The following is a 22,922-nucleotide window of genomic DNA, read 5'->3' as shown; positions in this document are numbered from 1 at the left end:
AGTTTATCACATTTTAACCACCCAACAGGGCAGTTAAGTGTGTTTTGCCAACCAGGAAGGCACTTTCACTCACATTTTGTCTCCTCAGAGGTCCTTTCAGCAGGTGTTTTTCAATAATTGCGCCACAAAGGGGGTGTCTGCCCCCCTTCTGTGAACACCACTGCACCAGAGGGAGCATTTTCTCAGAGCTTACAAAATGACTTCCTTAGAAAGTGTAAATGTAGTCTAATTCTGTCATTGCAACAGACTACATAGTACATTATGCACATTTGTACATTAAGTACAAAGTATGAACTTTAAGCTAATCGTTGTGACAATAACGAAAGGTCCTTGGAAAAATGTCTAACCTGAAAGAAGTCCATGGTTTAAAAAAGTTTGAGAACCCCTGCCCTACCAAACACAACTCTAAACAAAGTGGCTACCTGTTTTTCCCCCCTCTTGTACCTTTCTGTTCAGTATGTATGAGGAAGCCAACACGTCCCCAGTAAGATGTTTGTTTGTTTCAAGAAACAATCCTGTCAAGGTGCTTGAAGTCCAACCAGAAATCTCTCACTGATTCCTTACGCCTCATTCAGCCGCTGATCTGTTCGTTCAGCTGAAAACATCAAGCTTAAACTAGTGTTTCCCCTTTTTCAGGCTTCCTCTTGTGCAGCAAAATGCACACCTGCAGCTCCAGAAATGTCTTCTCTTTAAACAATTTCCCAACTTCAGCGGCAGGGATCACTTTTTTGCACTCCATTGCTTTCCAGACACAACTGTGTTAGAACAGCTCCACCCCAGGTCCCATTTAGCTGCAAATGCAGACAAACAAATCAAATTGTTGGACCCCCCAGTGGTAATTTGCAGCAGGTTAGAAAACATCCCTCGATTGCTTTAACTGCTTCTCTGATTTGCATTTAATGCAGCTTCCACATAGAGAGAAATGTGTCGTTTTAAAAAGCAAAGATTATTGTCAAGAGAGGCTTGATTTCAAAAGCACTTCATAGCAAGTAAAGTTCAGTCTTTTACCTGCTCATACTAATCACTCTAATAATTTTACTCTACTTAAAAACTGGTGCAGCTGTCAGATAACACCCTAATACACCACTTTTCTGTGTAGCAAAAAGCCTTCAACCACGTCCTCCAGGGCCATCAGCAGGTGCATATCTTTGTCTTATCATGAGATGCTCGGGCCTCTGTGGAGATTATATTTATTCTCTGCTGCCGTAAGCGCCTTTCCTGAGAGATTATATGAAATGAAGCCTTATTATAGGCTTTGGCCAGGAGCTGCATGTACTGGTTGTTTGTAATAAGGGCAGCTGGGGTGAGTCAGCAGTGACCGGCCAGAAAACAGCAGCTGGACCTCAGGAGGACAACCTGCAGCTCATCTACAGTAAACAAAACAGCAAGGTGAGAAAGATGCTACACAAGCTCTTTTTGTTTATCAGGCTGTGGAAAATAAGGAGGACGGCTTCTGTTTAAAGAACATGAACCTAAAACACATCCAGAAACATACTATAAGACACACATTGTCACCCTATTAAAACAATGGCCTCAGTCATTTCTTTCAGTTTTTGGGAAAACACAAAAACCTTTACCAAACAGGGCATATGGTATTTATTTATCATGCCGATAAAAAAAGCCTTCACAGTGGATGACTGTTGACATGCAGAGAGCATTGTGTGTCAATCATGTAACATTACAGAATAAAGTGACTTAGATCAATGTTTCTAACTTTCTAGTGTGACTTAGGCAACTTTAAACCCTGGCTTAAACTGCCCTTTCACTCCATAGTGCAAACTCCAAACTGAAAGTACTCTGAGTAAAATCAAACAAATGTCAGGTAAATCAGATTAGTCTGGAGGCAGTCCCTTTCCTCACTTCTCCAGGTTTTCTTTCCTGTTTTTTTTTTTTTTTTTAACTTGAACTAAAGCCATTTCAAACATCCAGTTTTGACAACTGATTGAAACCTGACCATTAACTGTTCTTTAATTTCACAAAGCAAATTTAAAACGTAAATAACTCCAACCTAAACTGAACAAATGTCAGGTTAATCATATGCTGAGCAGGCATACTCATACATCTCCTACCAATAAGCAAAAACATTTCTTTAATTTAAAACTTTCAGGGGTATTAGTGCCCTGTGTTCATTTATGTTTGGTCACAGAAAAAAGTGGGCTAGCCAGGAATATGTAGCTAGCTAAAAGTAGCTAAATTTGCACTTGGACTAAAACTGGTGAATTTTAGACTAAATTACCGCACATTATACCTTAACCTTTATAATAGTGAATCTTATCAATCACCAATAAAAAGTGATTCAAGAATCATGTCTGCACTTAAGTTTCTGTTTCTTCTCGAAACAGGTGACATCATGAAAGCTTGTTAAATTGCCCAAGTCACACATTTTATCCTAAATAATACAAGATTAAAGCTAAAAATAAAATAGCCTAAGTCACCCTCTTGACATAGGCCATTGTCTTAAAGGGAATAAAGAACACGATCCTTTTAGCTAAAGCTTTACGTGATTTTACCAGAGATGGCCAGCATTATCAAGAGATGATTGAAGCCAAAAACTCATTTTCCTCAAAAAATGACTAAGACCATTATTTTAACAGGGTGAGGACAGTTAAAAACGGGTGTTTGTGTGATGTGAAAGGAAGAGAAAACACAAAACAACTGTTTGGTTCATAGGAATTAATCAATATTTTATATTCTTTTGTAGCAAAATGATTTCACACAGAAACAGTTTTTTTTTTCTTTTTTGTTCTAGAACCTCAGGTGAGAATCATGACTATGTCGAGTACACACTTAAATTGTTTTCTTAGTTAGCAGAATGGAAAAGGATATTACATGGTTTTACAGGTAGAGTGGGGGCAGGTTAAAGGGTCAGTTCACTCTAAAACAATAGTTGATTATTTATATCTTGAGTTACACTTCCAGAAAATTTGACAACTTGGCTTGTTATACTTTGGATTTAAAAAGTCCATCTTAACGTTTTCTTTTCAACTCGTAGTTTTAATACAATATAATGTTTTTAGACACCCTAAATTCTTAGTTCAGAACGGTATGCAGCCACATAATTCACTGTCAGGAATTTCTTTACTTTACTGGTCTGTAATTTACCAATTATACTCCAGAATTCATTAAAAATGCAATTTGATAATGCTTTAATATTACTTCTAGTTATTTTGAACAGTTGTAATGCATGTATCTTTGTATTCTGTATTATTATTGTCTCTATTTTTTTCCTTCTTTCTCCCTTTTTGTTGCTGTCGTTGCTGCCTCCTTTTTTAAAAAAAAAATATTGACTTCTTTATGTATCAGTTTATCTATTGTCACAGTTGGGGAACACATTTTTTGTTTTGACATCATATCAGTCACACAAATGTAAAATATTGTCACCCTTGGGTTGAATTTAAAAAGATTTGCATTGAAGGTAAAACATGATGATAATAAAAAGTATTTAAAAAAAATCAATTTAAGAAAAACAATATAAAGTCAGCGTTACAAATACTAAACCTAACCCTCCCTTAAGAAGAGGTCATACTTTTGTAATATTAGGGGCCAGATTTTAAGACAAGTCATAATACTATTTGCATGAAGTTGTCAATTTAAAAGAAAAAAAAAAGTCTAATTATTTTTCAATAAAGTGCTAATTACAGGTTGTGGGTAAGCTGTACACTCTCAAATGTGGGTGGGATATCAGAGGAGCAGCCAGCACTAACATTAGGACTTAATCCAGAGTCCTGACTCTTATTATAATGCAGTGCCACAGTGCAGTGTGCAAAATCCTGAATATTTACTTCTTTATGAAAATTATATCACAGTATGACTTCACAAGACACTTTTGAAGTCAGCCTTCATATGACTTAAGTCTGATGACTTCCTAATTTTGGTGCAGGCAGCTGCTTTCTGTTCTTTCAGCTGAAAAGTTGCACACACGCTAACCAGACTCTATGATGATAGATTCTCTTGTGTATTCAAAACTTTATCCTCATTGATTCATGAACCCTTTCTTGAACATTTATTTCTTTATTCCAGGGTTTCAGATTGTTTTCTGCTGCAGTGTGACCAATACTCTGAGTTAGATCCACTCCAAATGCTCGTTTTGCTCTATCTGTTACAGGTCTTAAACTGGCTCCTGCCTCTGAATGATTAACTTTAAATCACTGAGGTTTTTTAATCAGCTTCCTGTACATTGTCAGAGAAAGAAATAAGCTTGTGAATTCTGAAAAGCTTTGCTTATTTTGTGGATTTCAGGGAGGCTCGTGGACTCTTTAAAAACTGGGCTGTGTAGGTAAAATCAACCAATTATTACTATTGTATTATTGGGATTTCTCGAAACACTTGGAAGGGAACCAAGTAACGCAAATGAAAATCAAGCAAAAAATGGCTGACATATCTTCTTCTTCTTCTTTTTTTTTAACCACAAATTGGTGTTTGCTTGTTTGTTTGTTTTTTTTTTGTTTTTTTTTTATAAATCTGTTGAAGCGAAAATGATAGAGTATGTTCCTTTATTTATTCTGGTCGATGTAGCCTTTTCTAACATTGCTCAACGACCTGCTATGAACTTTTTTTTCTTTTCTTTAGTGGGCAATAGTCACACTGGTTGTTGTAACGACAGTGTTTTGTGTGTGAGACTTAATCAAAAAACTCTGCGTTTCATAGAAGAATAGAAGAAAGAATAATTCCAGACTGGTTGTTTAAGGCACACAATGAAAAGGAAACCTAAGAAGTCCAATAGTACTCAAATTCCCAGTAACCAGACATTAGAGGTTAGTTTGTGTACATTCTTGTAGTTTGTGTGAACTGACCCTTTAAAGCTGCCAGCCCTGTACTTGTAGAATGTAAACTCCCATTTCAATGAGCCAACTAACAATGAACAAGTTGGTACACCACAGTAAAGCACCTTCCCACTGTTTGCTTCACATGAAAATAAAAGTACCACTGCACAATTTTCCCCTGTTTACATTCTCACCCAGTTATTGTACAAAAAAAATGCCAATATACAGAACGGTACACCTAGGAAGGAAACGATAATTAAAAAAAATAAAAATGATGACCACTCCACATGGTGAAATGCAGCAGAGGCCCCTTGAGACTGAGAAAGGCATCAAAACGTGGGGATGTCTCAGATACTTGGGCAGTAATCTGGAAAGCCACTGGCTCAAAGTATCTTTCTGCAATGTACAGCTCTGAATGAAAGGGAATGGAAAATAAAGGGTTGCCTTGATGAATAAATTCAAATGATACATAAACCAACAAAGGCCTTTGTTTTGTGCTATCTCGTGAAATATTTCAAATCTTTTGCAGCTTTTGGGTTTTAAAGTTCTTCCATTTTCTCCCCTCAGTTTAATGTTCTCTCCCAAACAGCTTCACGGCCGTCGTTATCGTGCTCATAAACTTCAATTTGAACTCACTGCGGCAAATAATCAGGCCGATGAGTTATTGTAATACTCCCTTGTTTGTGTAACAGGGGGAGAGTTGCAGCTGGGTAATACAAACTGCTCTGGGTGATTAGGTGTTCTTGTTGGATTTCAAAGACTATTCCCATCAGGTGACAGTAATATGTGCTGATGGCCTCTCAAACCAAAGCCCGAGGCCAACGCTCTGTTTACATTAATGGGCTTTTTTAGCCCACAGGGACAACTGTGGACAGCACTGACAAGTAGGGGGAGTATAAAAGCATTCATTAGGACGTTCTGTGGAGCAGGGAGTCGACCTGAGCAGGACAGCTGTTGCGGTTGATCGGCTGAGGGCCTCATCATTTTTGTAACTTTGAAAGAAATGCAAAACAACTTTTGTATCTAGAGCTGTTTGGGGTCTGTTGCGTGAATTTGGGTTTGTTACACTTCCTGTTGTTTTCTACTATAAATAACCTCATATAATACACAACCTGAGGTAGAAATGCAAGATGTGCTTGTGGTTCTGTGTTGCCGATAACAAGGGCGTAGTACTGTGATTTGAAGACACATACTTTTCATTGGTGATTGGTTAAACTTTGACTTAGAGTACTTTTGACTAACAGGGATTGTTGGTGAAGGGATAGCGGTGTGTGTGTGTGAACATGTATACCCTCTGGAGAGTTCTGCCTCTGCCTGCTGATGAATCACCTCAAACAATAAATAGTAAAAATGATAGAAAAACTCATGAAAATAAAAAATGACTTTGTTTTTATTCGACCCTCCAGTCCTTCTCTCAGATGCTGCAGTAGTCCAACACCGAGGGCTCAAGACATGGTGATGCTCATATACTCCACCACAGTTGTGGTTAATCCTCTTGGCATTCAGTTCTTCGATAAAGACGACGTAATCCCACTTCTATCTTTCTTTTCAGAGATGCTCCTACGTGCCCTGTGGAAAGGGAACCATTCTATCCGCCCAACTCAAGATGTGATGTTCTTTTGAATCAGGACAGTTTATCAAATACTTCAACACACTGTCAGATACTTGAGCTCATGGCCAGGAATCTTTACAAGCAAGTGTCTTTTCTTACATAGTTGCTTAGTGAGTGTTCACATGGAGCAAACTCATGTGACACCCAAAGGCAGATTCCATCAGGAACATCCATGCCTCTGCACTCATGTTCCCGACATAGATGTATTTGTTCATGGATCTCATGTTTAGACAGAATGCACTCAAACCGTGCTTTCCATGACCCACTCAGAGCTCTCAAATGTGGGCTTCTCATCCTCGCTGTCGTCGTACTGCAGCAGCATGCCATTCACAGACAGACTGCGCTTAGTCCAGATGTTGCTAATCCTGCGAGGGTGGCTGCTGCGGCACTGTGAGGCCCCCACGTGGCCCATGTCAAACGAGTGGCTCCTCTTGGGCTTGCCCTCCTGGGGCAGCCCGAGTAGACGTCCCAGCATGGTGGTGGACTCAGCCCTCCCAAGTAGGGGTTCTTTATCAGACGGAGGAGCCAGAGCCACCGTCGTCATAGCAGTAGAGGCGGAGGAGGAGCCAGAAGCCCCTTGGTGGTCCCTCACTACCCCTCGCAGCTCCAGTGCGGTGAAGGCCCCTAAAAGGTTGTCCAAGTTTGGTCGTGCTTTGGCGCCGTGCCTCCTGAACTTGCTGCTGGGCAGCGTGCTGCACTCACTGCCCTGCATGCTGTAGCGGTCATTAGCCTTCCTTCCTGTTTGGCTGTCTAATGAGTGAGAGGAGGATGAGGATGAAGAGAGACTGCTCTGGAGGGATCCACACTTGAACTCTACCATTTCCTCACGCATGACAACCACAGTGGATTTGACCTGTGGAGGGGCGCCGTTGAACCTGTTTAACCCTCCGTTAGTCTGTGAGTACGTGTTGCTCACAGAGGGTAATTTATTAGTCTGGACGCCGCTGGTCACCTTGTACCGCACCATGAGAATAATGATGAACACCAGCAGCGTGGCAACGATGATGCCTCCGATCACCAGGATCATAGTGCCACCCAGAAATCCACTGTGGAGAGGCTGGCACTGTGGGTAGTCCTCTGTGGTGCTGAACTGGACACAGCCCACGATGTTGGTGGCGGTGAGGGTCGTGGCTTTGTCGTCCCAGATGGCCAAGACGCACAGGTCATACTGCATACCTGGGACCAGATTGGTGACGATGAAGGCTCTGTTATTCGTTTGAATCATCCTGGAAAGAGACAGAGACAAAAACAGGAACAATGTGTAAAAAAATCTGGAGCTGCTGTGGGAGTTCACGACGAGGCTAGAGAACTTCAGAATGAGAAGCAACACTGGCTTTATCTGTAATGCTGCAGGAAGATTAAAAAAAAAAGAAGAAGAAGAAGTATGCTAAGTAGCTATTTATATGCAGAGAGTAATTCAGAAAAATGACTTCATTGGACCCATTATATCCCATTTGTTATGCATGAAGCAATAGTAATGAGATAAGTCTTCAATGGCCAATCTTTGAACATTGTTTTGGCCTAATGTAATTTCTTGTACAATTCATTTAACTTGCATGTAGTTGTTTTAATGTTTCCTATAACTCTTCCAAATGTTTAAATGTGACTGATTGACTGAGCCTCTGCTGCTGCTTTTGACTGAATTTAACACCAGGGCTGTGGTTGCTTATTTCTCAGAGATGAATTTTGAATCATGAAGAAAACCTTGTTTTTTATTCACAAAAACAAATCTACAGGGGAAGAAAGACAAAAGGCAAAAACTGGAGCTGTCACTGATAAATGCATCTTTACATTTTTTTTCTTCCTTTTTTTTAATAACTTTTGCATGTCCACTTTTCCCAGTTATAGTCACTGTATCAATCTAAAAAGATATATTTTGCACAAAATGAAACAGTGGTAAGCTATTTGAATTCCAGCCCCCTCTAACATTAATCTCGATTGTCTTGACATCCAGTTTCTTTCTGTGCTTGACTAGTCAAACAAGAGCTGCCACGGTTAAAGCATTTGTTTCTGTGAGCTGTCTGTTAAGTGTAATCACTCTGCTGTCGGAATCTTCTGTCGTAAGGGTACAACATGACTGAAATGTCAAATTAAGGAGGACAATTTAAAAGCATGCTATAAATAAACTGCATTAACATTACAGTTGAAGAGCCAGATTGCTTAATATGAGATGTTTGTGTTTTCTCATGACAGAGGTTGTTAAGGGGTAGACAGGAGAAGAAAGACTTACAAGTATTTATTCATTTTCCTTATCTCACGTCATACAGCCGTTCAAGTGCACTTTGTAAGCCTGAATGATTTAATGCAAATAAAGTGACTGCCAGGTACTAAATATATGATGTTTTCATATTTTTATGACAGATCAAATACGGAACAGACCTTTTTGGTCTCACCAAAAAAAGAATTTTCTCCCCCTAAAGAAAATGTGAAATGCTAACATTAACAGTTTGAAGAAACATAAGTTAGAGATGGATCAGGGAGGTGGGAACCTTTTTATTTGTGGCTGTCGACTTGTAGCAAACTGACAACAGTATTACTCATCATCAACATCAAGCACTCTCAGTGGACATAGTTTAACAAAGCACGTTTGCTGCAACAAGGACAAGACATTATGTCCTTACTGTGATTGTTCAGCCTCTTGGAGCCCAATATGTAACAATGACTAAAAAATTGATTATCACATTAAAAAATGAATAAATAGAATAAAACCTGGAATGAAATAACTGGTGAATAATGTAACAAAATAACCTGAAATGAGATTCAAAAAATGCAATGAAACCCAAAACATCATTTTTTTTTTTGCTCAAATTGTAACAAATTGTTAGACCTTATTGCATTTTGGGTCAGTTATTACAATTTATGTTTCATTTCATTTTTTAATTACATTTCGGGTTGTTGTCATTTTTATAAATGGGGCTCTAACATGGCCTTTTATTACTCACAGTGGCCAACAACTAACAACTGCAAATGGAATGCGAGAGTCTTTTTTGCAGATAAACAAAAAATGCTTGTGTGTGTGTGTATATATATATATATATATATATATATATATATATATATATATATATATGATACTGATTTGAGTGGAGGTTGTAAGTTTATATATAGTGCATTAGGGGTGTAACGGTACATGTATCCGTGCTGAACCGCTCCATAAGGCCGTTCGGTTCGGTACAGTGCTGTATTTGAACAAGTACAATAAGTTTACGTTAGCTGCTGCACATAGCTCTTTAATGTTTACGTGAGTACTGGTCTATGATTGGCTGAGCAGGGAAAGTGTTTTAATATTCATGAGGAAAGTGGTCTGTGATTCGTGCTTTGGGATCATGTGTATATCATGTGGACGTGACGTCTCACGGTGAGCCAATCAGAAGGGTTAGCTTCCGTAGCCACAGGAGCTTGTGTCTGAATTGTGCTGCTGCTAACGACCAACCAGAGCTTGAGGAGGAAGCTGCAGTACCCAGAGAGAACCCATGCATGTGTAGAGAGAACATGCAAACCATACAGAAAGGCCTGCCGGGCCAACAGGGAATTGAACCGGTGACCTCTTTGCTGTGTGGCTGCATGCTAACCGTTGTGCCACAGTGCAGCCCTTAAAGTGCACACAATATCATTAAATAAGTTATATGATTTTTATAGATATAATAAGTTCCCAGTCTGACCAATGTATTGGGATAAAGAGCATCAGGATCCTCTGTATGTGTAGAATATGAATCAGTAGGCATTAGTGGGATACAAAGGTTAGCATAGCGGCATCAAGACCTGACAGGGTGTGTCACAAATTTGGGACAACAGGCATTAAGGGCTCAAGAACAAGTACACAAGTCCAAATCAAAAGCAATGGGCCATGTTGGACATGACGCAGGTTTGAGCTTTCTTTCTTACAGCTGCAGGGCACCTGTCAGTTACATGAGCTTAGTTGTACCTCTGATTGGACAAACTTGTGATCCTGATTTCCTCTAGACTGCTGAATTAGAAAAAACTTTCAGCACTTCTACACAGGCTTCATTTTTATAAACTGGGTGTTTCCCCTTGGTGGAAACACTGCAAATGAGAAAACAAGCAGCAAAAAGCTGAAGTAACTGCACTTACACCAAATGCACTTATGAATACTCATTAAGCATGTGCAAAAGATAAAAGGGTTTAAAAGTGAAGCTTGAAAACAAAAATGAAGCTTATAAACAGAAATGCGCCAGGCCTGTAGGGGGCACTGGGTGACACAGCTCTACAACTGGATTTTGCAGAATATCCACTGTTGTATTTGCTTTGAGTGTTTCCATACACTTTGAAGGATGCATCATTTCAGTATATATATATCTGTTAGATCAGGCAGCTTGATGGGTGAGATGAAAAATGTTTCAATGAGGCTAAAATAGGGACTGGAAGTCAGGACTGGGAAGTGACCCTTTTTATGTTAATAAGATCCAAAAATATATAAACAAGGGCCCTTGTATTAAGCTTCCTGGGTTCCTTGAAGGCTTAACCTATTAAACAAGTGGTAACAATGAGCTGCTGTCACACAATAAGCTGTATGTGACTAGAAAATTGCCCTCTTTGCACCCTCCTCATAAAGACGAATAAAAATAGATTCCTGAGTGATCCATCCTTTGTTCGCTGACTGTTTTCCTCGAGTTCATGAAAACAGCTTTGATCCCTCTGAAGTGACTCTGTGACTCTGCCACCGAGCCCTGACTCTGGCAGGAATGCAGTCCATTATTCATCCTTAATTGCCTTTTTCCATAACTAGGAAGACGCTGGCTCACATGTTGGAGAGGAGTCACATCATCTTTCTCCTCCCCCTTGTGGCTTTGATTGATTTTTAATCATGCTATTGCCTGAGTGCGGGCAGTGCCCTGGGAAACTGTGTCAGACAGCTAGAGGGACACAGTAGGTGTGCATGTGCGAGCGGTGAAGTCATGTCAATATTAATTCAGAAGCAGCAGTAGGCCTCTCTGACTCGTTATCTGCTCGATTCAGCTCCATTTTTTTTCTTTTTCTGGCATTTGAAAAGACTGAATGAGAGGAATGTGTTAGCACTTCTACATCTATTGCTTTAGGTCCTTTCCCCTCTGTACATTATCTCACTCATAATGAACTATAAATCCTTTTAATAAGGATAAAAAAGCTATTAGCCTAATGAGACTGTAAAATATAATAGAGATGAACAATGTTCAGGTAATTAGTGTTTCAAAAAGGTGATAGGGCGATTGAAGGTGTATTGAGGTTTTTTTAGTAATAGCTCTGGACTGGTGACAAAATCAAAATTTCTATTACAGTAATGACTTTTCAGAAAATTAATTAAATGTTGAATAAATGAGATAAGAATATGCAGTTAAAGACAGACAACATGAATTCATAATGGCTTTTACAGCAGTTTTAATAAGTCATCCTATGTATCTGTCACTGTGGGAAAAAAGGCATTTAAATTTCTCATTATTCTCTTTTCTCTACATGACAAACTGGCATATTGTGTGCAAACAAGAGAATCAGATAAACACCTCATTATTGAATTCTCAGGGCTGCTGAGTTGCATTCACAGTGTGTGAACAAAGTAATGTGTTTCTTTAATAATGTGTGTGTTTCTAATCTTGTATTCCCGGCTAATAACGAGGCGTTCTGCCTTTCCATGTTCTGTCATTACCTGTTATTAAGCAGCTCTTCTTGGAATGCATGCTACAGGTAAGCTGTATGGAGCTGTGGTACAGAACAAGCCAGTGAAATCTTTGTGGCAGTCAGGGTTTGGTGTGTTCCTTAATCACCATCATTAGCATATTTAAGCAAATTTCTCAGATTTTATTATTTTATTTAAGGGCACTAGAGTTTTCACCTCATGCCTCTTCCTGCCTCTGAAGTTCAAAAAGGTTATCAGTGGCAAATTTTGCTTTTCCTCACTCTGATTTTTTTGTCTGTTTGGGTTGGAGTCTCATGAAAATAGCTGAATCAACATTCTGCACACATCCTGAAGAGTCTGTGCAGCAGTCTGCTGATAACATCTGGCTGTGAGAAATACACAAGTTATTGTAGTGTATTCTGCTTTTGTCCCTGGAGCTGAATGTAAGAAACCAGATGTGTGCTCACGTACACAGTGGCCTGTGGGGGTTCAAGCAGGGACGCTGGAAATTGATATGGCCGCAGTGACCACAGAGACTGCAGAGAAACACTGATGGCAAACAGAAAGTTTGGGCACCACAAGACAGGTTAATGTGTCTGGGTTGTAAGACGGCTTATCTGGTCAGAACAAATAGTAGGGCGGGTATCACGTTTGGTTAATGATATCAAATCAAACCTCAGAGATTGTACAAGTTTTGAGAGCACTCCAGAATAAGAAGCTGAAAAGTTCAAGATGGTAGATTTTTAGGCATGGTTTTCAATTCTGGAGTCTGTAGACTTCTGAATTCATTGTCGTAAATTTCCAGAAACTTTCTACGGAAATTAAAGCTTGGTAAATTTGGAAATATTCTGAATTGTTTTATTAAGACTTCGACTTCCTGTGGTCCTCAGGTGCTGCCTTTAATGATCCTGTGCTGTGGGCATGCACAGTTCACAGTGCATGTAAGAAGTGTGGTCTCCATAGCACTGCAGTCAGCAAAGTGCTGCTGTGTGGTCAAGGAATAGCTTGATATTCACGTGAACTTGCATTAAATCTGGTTGTTTTAGCCGAAATGAGGCTACACTATACAAACACTAACTATTTTTAGGTTCTGCTTCATGAATCCTCACTTCACTTCCATGAATTTCTGTTTATTTCCATATAGAGGGATTTTTTGTCTATCAATGCCCAATGCACGTGCAACTTGGGTGCAGAAGCACTGTGTAGTATAATGGTTTGTGAACTGATGTGGAGGAGTTAACCACCAAAAAACGCATTTTCAAGCTATTATTAGCACTTTCACGGTCAGATCAGCAAGTGGACAGATTTTAGGTGGACAGATATTTTTAGAGGAGAAATTCAGCGTTTACCCTGAGAGGATTTTAAACTCACAACTGTCACTCGATGCTTATGACTGCATTATCTGATAACACTTACCAGACTGTGACAGACCAGGACGTAAACATGTGTCAATAAATCAGAAACCCTCCCAAACCAAAAAGAGCACACAGACTGCTGAGTCTGAGACTTGACTCATTATAAGGAACTAGAAACCTATGTCCAGAGAACTGCACCAAATCAGATTAAGACGGCACATTCAAGTATTTACCCACATACGTCACTGGTGTTTCAGTGTAGTGAAAAAAAGTGTGACCCTGTTATCTGGTGACTCTTGGCTAATAATCACTGATGCTGTCGGCTGAGAGTTAACAGTTAGCATGGTTGCTATTACCTCCAAAACACCGGTTGCTCTGTGATGGTCAAAACTTAATAGACGTTGCCTCTGTTGTATAGTATCATTTATAAAAACTGAACACAGAACAATCGTACATTTTTATGCTGATAACAGGTTGAATTTAGTGTTAAAAAAAAGCTAACTCATCTCAATGAATGGAGCAAAACGCTGCTTCTGTGGTCAAGATGGGTACTCAGCGTTATGATGACGTAGACCAATAATCCCTCTATAGTTCCAATGAAAAGTCTTCTAACTTTTGGAAATTCCTGAAATTTTGCACCCTGGTCATTATACTAAAGGTCTGATTAGCATAAAGTTGTACATTTTCTGGTGAAGATCTCCTTTTTGTTTTTCCTTCTTTCTTTCTTTTTTTACACTATATTCGCTTCTGATTGAGAGACAGCAACTCTGGCACTAAGCCACGCCCCTTCTTTCTGCCGGCTTAGAGACCATGAGTTTCTAGATTTGTGTTAATGTTGGCTTGAACAAAAAAAAGCAGTATCACATTAAAAAAAAAAAAAAAAAAAAAAGTGTTTTGTATTAATTTTCTTACACACAGATTTTCATGTGTTCAAGAGCCACATCTTTAAAACAGCTGACAATGCTCATGGGTAATGCAGTCTTTAAGTCATACACACTACAGATTCCGTCCAAAGTAGGCACCAGAATAGAATTGATAAAACTCCTTACAGAGCCTTAAAGTGTATTGAGCGGATAAACCTAGAAAGGTAAAGGAGTTTGAAGGGCATGTGGTGATATAATGTATCTGAAAATTTTCAAGAGGAATCAAATTTAAGTGTCTGGGTTTTTTTTCTCCCTAAACTTTTCCGCAGAATTGATAAAAAGGTACAACATGTAGAAACAGGAATATGAACTCCTGAAGTGGTGGTGGTTGGTTGCCTCCTGTTACACAAGGTAAGTATGACCCTTCATTTGTCTAAGCTTTAACCATAAAAACCTTCTATCACAGTTAATTATTGTTGCACACACAAACCACTCTCTTTAGCCTAAGTACCACCACTTACTGACAACAAAAACAAGTCCTTGGGGATCAGCTCATTCCATTCCACTTCTACCACTGTTCTTCTGTTAAACACTCAGACTGTACCTTGAAATCTTAACAGGAATGCTGTTTTTATTTTATTTCCTGTCCAAATATCTTGTCTCACCGTCTCTACTTCTTCTTTTTCATATGACATAGGAAATTGAATCCACAGAGTCAAAGATCCCCATGTCACAGTCTCCAGACTTACACTCTATGGACTTGAGAAGCTTAGGAAGGATACTTATAAATGACAGTCTTTAATCCTTTTTTCCCTTTGAATCCCTAATTAATGTTCCAGGGCAAGGATTTTATATTGGGTTTTACTTTCCTGAAAAAATAAAAAAGAAGTACTCACTATTCATTCTTTTGGTGAACACAATTATCATTCTGGGGGAAAAAAAAACCCTCAAGATGGATTAATAAAAATGAATGTTGATCTCTGAGTAACACTTGAGAGAAATTGAGCGTCTCAAGCACTTACCCTGCAAACAATTAGCAATTGAGAGAAGAAGCTAGGAAGAGAGTGTTCTGAGGATGGAGATTACACCTCAGACTTAAATTAACAATATGAGCTGAAAGGTCTGGGCTCCTGCTTGGGTGTTATCGAGGTTGAGTAATTATTCTTACCTGTAAATGAGAACCTCGTCCTCAGAACAGTTGTACTGCAGCTGAAACATTTTGACCTTTGGAGTTGACTTGAGAACAGTCCATTTAATCAGCGCAGATACGGCAGTCACCTCTGACACCGACACCACCTTCTCCGGCAGAGGTTTCGGTTCCCCTTTACTGATCTTAGTTGAGCTAGTTATGTCCGAAGGTCCTGACTTGGTCTGTGTGGTACGGTTTGTACCATTACCCAGGTGAGGAAGCTGAATGATTGACAGCTCTATGGAGGCTGTAGATTCCCCAGCAGCATTAGCGGCTATGCAAGTGAAGGTCCCGTAATCCTTGGATGTGGTGATTGTGATGTCCAGGGTTCCATTCTCATACACCGTCGCTCGGGAAGAGTTGCTGATCAAACGGTCGTCAGGAGCAACCCAGTGCACCATCGGCATTGGATCACCAACCGCTTTGCAACGCAAGCTAGCTGTTTGGCCTTCCAGCACCAGTAGCTTGTGTGTATGTTGAGTGATAAGAGGGGGCTCACAAACAAACTCCTCCTCACGCACCGACCAAAAGTAGCGACCTTTCAGACTAGCAGGTGAAGCACAAGTTTCCATGTCGTCCTCGCGCTCCAGCCTTCGAAGCCAAAGCACCTCACAGTTGCAGTGCAGTGGGTTCCCACCAAAGCTTAGAGAGAGTGGAGGAGCGTAAGGAGTGCTCGCCACTACGTTACTCTGAGAGCGTCCAAAAATGGGATCAGGAGGGAGCTTCTGGAGACGGTTAGAGGTGAGGTCCAAACGTGCCAGTTTATCCAAATCTGTAAAAGTCCCTTCAGCAATAAAGTGGATGAGGTTATGATCCAGACTCATCTGATGAAGGTTGACCATCTTGCGGATGGCCTCCCAAGGCACGCTGCGCAAGTTGTTGTATGACAAATCCAGATCCTCCAACGTCAGTAATGAGTCGTCAAACGCTGCTTTGTTGATTCGACTCAACTGGTTGTTGTTGAGGATCAGGTGCTGCAAGTTGATCAGCCCTCGAAGGTCATCAGGTCCCAGCTCAGTCAACCTGTTAGTGTCCAGGTGCAGTGATCTCAGGGTCTCTAGGTCGATAAAGGAGAAAGGCTGGATGGTGCCGATGGTGTTGCGGGACAGGGTGAGATCTACAAGGCTCGTCATGTTCGCAAAGTCCTGAGTGGAGATCTTGAGGATGAAGTTTCCTCCAAGTCGTAGCTCCACAGTTCGCCGGTCGATGTCCGGAGGGACAAACAGGAGACCTTTGGAGGGGCACAGAGTCCCCAGAGACTCTGAGAGGTTCTGGCAGACACAGTATTTGGGACATGCATGGACCATCGTAACTGTGGTTCCCAGAAGCAGGAGACTGATGACCACTTTGTCCATGTTAGTTCATAGAGAGGGGACCTGCAAAAGAAAATGAGACCAATTAAGATTTGAAATAATGACCTGGTGGGACATTTGATTTCTGTTTTTCATAAAGATTCAAAATTACACTGCTGGTAAGAAAAGGTAAGAGCACATCTCACGTCCAGATAAAATAAAAAAACTTGTGTAGCAGCATCCATTAACCCTGGCCTGATTAAATTCCACCGTGGCCTCGGACTATGTGGGCAAAATTTGCTCTCTTGATGAGCTGGTCTGATTGTCATCCTTGAAGATTTTTCACATTAAAATTCCTCATCATGATATTCATATAAATGTATTTTGCAATGCAAAGAAGGTGGAAGAAACCACGGGAGGATTTTCCATATGAAGCTGGGATTAAACCATTCTGGAAGCTATTTTTAATGACGCATGTGCTCATACAGTAATCTGTTATTAGAGCCACAGTATGCATGGATTGGAAGGCAGTTCAAGTACAGTGCACATGCACATGCAGAGTATACAGAGCTTAATGTGTGAGGTGTTCAGTGTTTAGGAAGACAACAATCTCATCCTTTTCCTGTGCATGTCTTCATTCTTTTGTCTAATGGTATTTTCCCACCCTCCTCATTGCTGTTTTTGGTAAAGATTGTGTAGTTTGAGAAAAAATTGTCAACAAGTAGCAGGTTAAAATGTAGATTTTAATAGGCTTCACACCTGGCTGACTCCTTCAAATGGATGGCCACACTTGGCTTCATCCAGCGAGCTTTTAATTCCCCATGACGTTTGTATCATTAATTCCTGATACCCAAACCCCCGAATCAATTCCAATCTTCTGTTTTAAAGACAGCAACATTTTTAAAAGGAAGTCTCTGCCTATACTCTGCATATCCCCACCTTAACGATGGGGAGGGACAGTCGTAACATTTTACGTCTTCCATATTTGTCGTTTTATCCTTCATTATCATAGGGCTTTGATATGCTGCCTGCCCCATGAGGGCTCTTTATCTTTTACCACCCTGTAACACCCCTTCATGTGTAGAGTCCACTTTTCAATAACTCCTCATTACAAGAGGCAATGTGCATAAATAACCTCTCCTTTTCAATGCCATGCTGTAATTATACCATGAAGTGCCTCTGCATCTGTGTGTGCCACAGAAAGATAATGACAATGAAAGGCAGGCAGGGGAAAAGGAGGGTAATTTACAGAGGCTGGAGGAGATCATTTAACCTGAGGACAGTAATCAATAACTGAGGAAAAAATGACATTTTTAGAAACAAAATGTTGGTGAAAGAAGCTACTCCAGAAATAGGGTGTGCCACTTTTGTTTACACTCTACCACACGTATGAGTTTTTATTGTATAAATTCAATGTTCATGAGAGAATGTTTTCCAAAAGAGAGGAAATGACATTTGACCAATTTGTCAAATTAACAAGACATTCAGTCTGTACTTTGAGTATGACAATTTTAGAAAAGCAACGTTTTTTTTTGACAACTGTGGTCCGCAATACAAAGGGATAATGTAAAGTGAGTAGGTTGTAACATGAAACCAAATGCAGGATGAGACAAAACTATGAAACTTCTTCATTGTTTGACTCCGACAAGAGATGAAGCTGACAGTGACTGTGTCAAATGGACTTCAGTGTTCTGGTTTTGACTGGGATTGTTGGCATCTTTTTTCTGTATTTGTACTAGAACGGGGTGGCCAACCAGTCAGAGACCAAGACCACAAAAATGACCAATGTGCGACAAAGAGCCACATCATACGTCTTGTCTTACAAACTGGGTCACTCTCATACAAACAGAAAATGACATAAAGTTGAAATCAATACTTTTTAAAAGCCAAATTTATTAATCTCAAACACAAATGAGTACCCATGAATAAAGATACACACACTTCCTCTCTCTCTCACATACTGGACTTATCAGGATTATTCTTTTCTTTTGTTTTTTTCTTTTTCTTTTTTTTTCCCTTTTTTTTTATTACATGTCTTTCAAAAAAAAAAGTTGTGTTGCCAGAGTACCTTACTTGTTCTCTGAAAACATCACACCAGTCTGTTGGTATCCAGCTATGGAATAACACCCCACCTCCTCACAAATAGAAGAGAAACTGAAACTTAACTATCAACTTAGTCAGAAGTATTGATCAACACTGATCACGCTGTTGGTATTAATATATCAGTACTTCAGCTCAATCTGCACGCTACTACTCAAACATATGAATTGATCTTTCCTGATGAATGGATTGACGAACAGCACACTAAAAGACAAAGACCCATCTGTGCTCATGAGGGGATACCTGACTGACCTATCTCAGCTTCCTGAACAACTACAAAAGATAAAGGGAAACTGTGGTGTGTACATGCCGTGCCCTATTTTCTTTTCTTTTTTCTTTTTCTTTTTTTTCCAGTTGTAGCTAACAACTCTCTGCAACAGCCTCAGCAAAGTGAAGAATCAAAAATACACGGCAGCAGCCACAAAAGCATCTCACTTTTAGAGTGGCAAAGAGGCTCTTTTTGCATCTGCTTATCTTTACCAATTTGTCCTTATTCCAGTGACAGATAATTAGCCCATAGTAAAGGACGTGTATGATTCACTGTTGCTCTCTATTAACATTGTGTAAAGTGATGTAGATATGTCAGGATAGTGACAAAGAAGGGTTGCACCAATTTATTTCACTATATCATATCTGCAATGTAAGGTACGAGTCTCACAAGTCTAAGCCTTCAATCGGCCACACAGGCCTCATTCTTCTCAGGTTTTCTTATTGGTTGCCAGCTGTGGTGTTTAGAAACATGATAGACGTTGTGTTTCAGGGTTTCTGTTTTAATTAAGCACTGTAGCAACCTCCAACAAAGACATGACTTGGACAAAATAAAGGTTTGTTCATATCAAATATTGACCCGCATTGTGAAGTTACCACTACAGAAAAATAAAAATAGTAAATCTTTTGATTTTGGTGAATCAATAAAGACAGATTTATCTGCTAATTAATACATTTCATTTCTATCTGGCTGTCAAAGCTTGATTTGATAGAATTTAAGCTGCAACACGAGCTTTGTAGCACAAAGGGAGCTTTTCTCATAGCAGTCACATGTTTCTGAGCAGCTTTTGTATCAGAATTCACTCAGCACTGTGGGGAAGCGTGAGAGGCTCTGTGAAAAGGTGTTTATTATAGGCAAATAATTGCAGACTCAGTGTGAACTGTTTTGACCTTATCAGCACTCTGGAGGTAAAACCCTCAAGGCCTCATGGAGAGAGTGGCGATGATGGACAGTTTTTCTCATGGACTCATTTTCATGGAAAGCAGCTGGACACAACAACTGCATATGCAGATGCTTTAGTCCTTGAAATGAAGCTGTTTTTTTTTTTTTCTAACTCTCCTTGGATCTACCTCTCCTCTGAAAAGGGACAGTAGGTACGAGTAAGCTTATTTTACCATGTTTTTTTTTACTTTTTACCCCCTTTTTTCCTGTTTCTTTTTTTTAAGAAAACAGGAAAAAAGAGAGTAAATAAATGAAAAAGTCTTCAAAAGCACAATGAACAGGTTGAGTATGGTTTGAGAAGCACTGAATTATATCTAGCCCTGCCAATGTTTCCCATCGAATGTGTCATTTTCTGGGATTTGTGTGGTTACTGAGTGGAGAGAACCATGCGATGGAGAGGCTGAGTTGACCTTTTGGAGATAGTGGGGGTTTAGCCACAAAGACATGAGGACCATGGATGATGTTTAAGGTCCACATCCATTTACTCATGGCCTTTAAAAGGCTGCAACACCATCTACAATTCAGCATAAGGGCAAGGATGCAGCTCAAATGCCAAGAAAAATATATTCCATGCTGTTCCTCCGTGCATTAGTGGTGATGACATATAGAGATGGATCGAATTCATGTAAAATTTGATTGGCTGCTTCCTACAGGCTTTAGCTGCAAGTGCTGTGCTAGCTTTTCTCTCAGGAGGTAGCTTACTTTAGTTTTCATCACTGTCTGGTAAACCATGCATGTAATCTTGATTATTCAGATTATTTATGGATGCTCATGTCTGTTCAATGTCATAACACAACATGTGTTTTCAGTGCATTTCAATACAGTATTAGAGCAGCAGTGTATTCAACAGTGAACTTCTGTAACCCCATATGTCAAGCTGTGGATTTCTTCACAATGTGTTTTAAGAGATAACCCAGAGATGGTATCCTTGACTTTTTCCTTTTTCAGAAAATACATTTAAATGTAAGCAGTGGATTTCACTGTGTAGAGTTTAAGGACCAAGCAAAGTGTGGAAGGTTGGAAGATTTGATAGTGGAGATAGTCGAAAGGTCAGCTGCTGTGGTTTTCTGCAAAAAGATTTTCAACCTTGTGTTTTAACTCAAGGAAAAACAATTTCCAGTCCTTTCTAAAATAAAATTTTCCGATGTGTGCTTGAAAACTTTTAAAATAAATGTCATCTTAATTTTTTTTTTTAAAAATGAATAAAATGTAAAATATAGGCTTACAGTTGCTTTCCCAACCCCAAAGCTACAGCAAGTGTATGACAGGCTGACAGAGAGCCAATGGGCAGTGCTGGTTGATTGTTACAGCAACAAAGTGAAAAACAAGAGTGCTGGTAAGATTTAGAAAAAAATAAAAAAAAATCAGAAAGAGAAATAATTCTCTGCTTGTTTCAAAAGCCCTGTTTCCACCAAGCTGTTCAGTTTGGTTCGTGTTGGTACGCCACGCCATTTTGACTGACTGATCCAAGGACAAGTCCCCAAATTACGGACCCATACCGTCCCACTTTTTGGGACCCTTCTGTTGGAGTGCTACACATACTGCTCTGGCCCCAGAAGGTGGAGCTAGAAACACTGCTGTGCGTCTATTGGTCAAAATAATTACCATGCGACCACCACTTGTACCATGTGACAATGGCAGCTACATTTCTCCTGGTGGCTCACAGCCCTCTCTGAAACAAAGCTTGATTGTTCTTTATATCAAGGAGCCACATGGAAATCACAAAGAAGACAAAGTGCTGGATGTCTTCCATTGTTGCTCATTGTTTACTGTGTATGCACTTCTATGGCGTCAAGCTAACGTAGCTGATGTGACTGTTGACATATAGCTTACATGTCGCCTACCAAGTAGGGTGTGGTTGACTATGGAAAGCTAACTGAATCAGGCTTTACTGATCCAACCTGTACCAAACCATACTGATCCATACCACACGTTAGGTGAAAACAGGCAAAAAGAAATGGTTTGCAGTCACACCTCCTCCTAATGTGTGTCTTACTGCTCGTTCCTCTGTCACAGCCACAACTTCACCTACTCTCCTCATTCACAAGTCAAGAAAAACCAAGGTTTGTGAGCTCTACACTAGATGTAGTTGTTAGTATCTAATACAGAAACTTGTATCTGTGTTGTTTGCAGGCAGAGGGCAGAGGAAAGAAACAAAAATGTCACTCTGTGTTTGTTTCACTCTAACTCTGGCCTGTGGACTGTTGGCAGGCAGCGTCACTGCACTGCAGTAAACTTGTTTGTTTGCGTTATGGGTTTTGAACTTCGCAGTGTGGTGACTGTCCCAAAATGAATGAGCTTCAAGTACTGACTGCAAATTAACACATTTGCTCTGCTTTCATGGACTCAGATAAAATGTGCATGAGGATCTAAAAGCATATCTTGTCTTTGGGGATTTTTGCACAGAGAGTAAAAAACATCTTGTTAGATCTTTTAAAAACGTCATTGCTATGGAGCAAGTTCGCTTACTGGCAGCAGAGAACTGTGTGTCACCTTTTACTGTATTTAGTTCTTGTACCTCAGTTAAATATTGATTCTTTTTTTCCTTCTTAAACTCTTGTAAAAGTTGACAACCCACAGTGTGGAATCATATAGAGTTTTTCTTCCACTGCGTTTACTTATGTATTCAGAGTGCTGCACAAACATTAAAATGAATTATGTAACAATTTTAACACTTTCCACACATTAATGCCGCAACTGTTTAAGCAATGTGCGCCTTGGAGAGAATTAGTCACGATTTATAAAAGCAGTTCATTTCATAAGAACATAAAGAGGGTCTCAGAGGGACGATGAGACATTCAGTCTGCCACCCAACTCTACAGGCTGTGCTGGATTTAATTTCTCAGACTAATCTCCAAACAACTTATTTTTGTATACTGAGTACAGCATTACACATGTTGAATCATTGATTATAATTATCACTGGTT

At 39.8% G+C, this 22,922-nt stretch overlaps 1 protein-coding gene across 1 annotated transcript in view; it reads right to left on the bottom strand.

Annotated features, from left to right (window-relative positions):
- Positions 1–2,647: 2,647 nt before the first annotated feature.
- The window catches only part of LOC141806862 (leucine-rich repeat and fibronectin type-III domain-containing protein 2), a 233,779-nt gene continuing 213,504 nt past the window's right edge, over positions 2,648–22,922 (bottom strand). Inside the window, exons 5-6 of the mRNA XM_074692550.1 lie at positions 15,373–16,769; positions 2,648–7,601 (exon numbers count right to left, since the gene is read on the bottom strand). Coding sequence (XP_074548651.1) covers positions 6,617–7,601; positions 15,373–16,748 — 2,361 coding nt within the window. The 5' untranslated portion in view covers positions 16,749–16,769 and the 3' untranslated portion in view covers positions 2,648–6,616. The remainder of the gene's footprint in view (positions 7,602–15,372; positions 16,770–22,922) is intronic.

The sequence above is a fragment of the Halichoeres trimaculatus genome, unplaced genomic scaffold, assembly GCF_033239565.1.
Source record: "Halichoeres trimaculatus isolate MK-OKI-2021-1 unplaced genomic scaffold, fHalTri1.1 fHalTri1_scaffold_17, whole genome shotgun sequence".
Taxonomy (NCBI): domain Eukaryota; kingdom Metazoa; phylum Chordata; class Actinopteri; order Labriformes; family Labridae; genus Halichoeres; species Halichoeres trimaculatus.
Note: the sequence above shows the minus strand (reverse complement) of the source record. Positions and strands in the feature narration are given on the sequence as shown.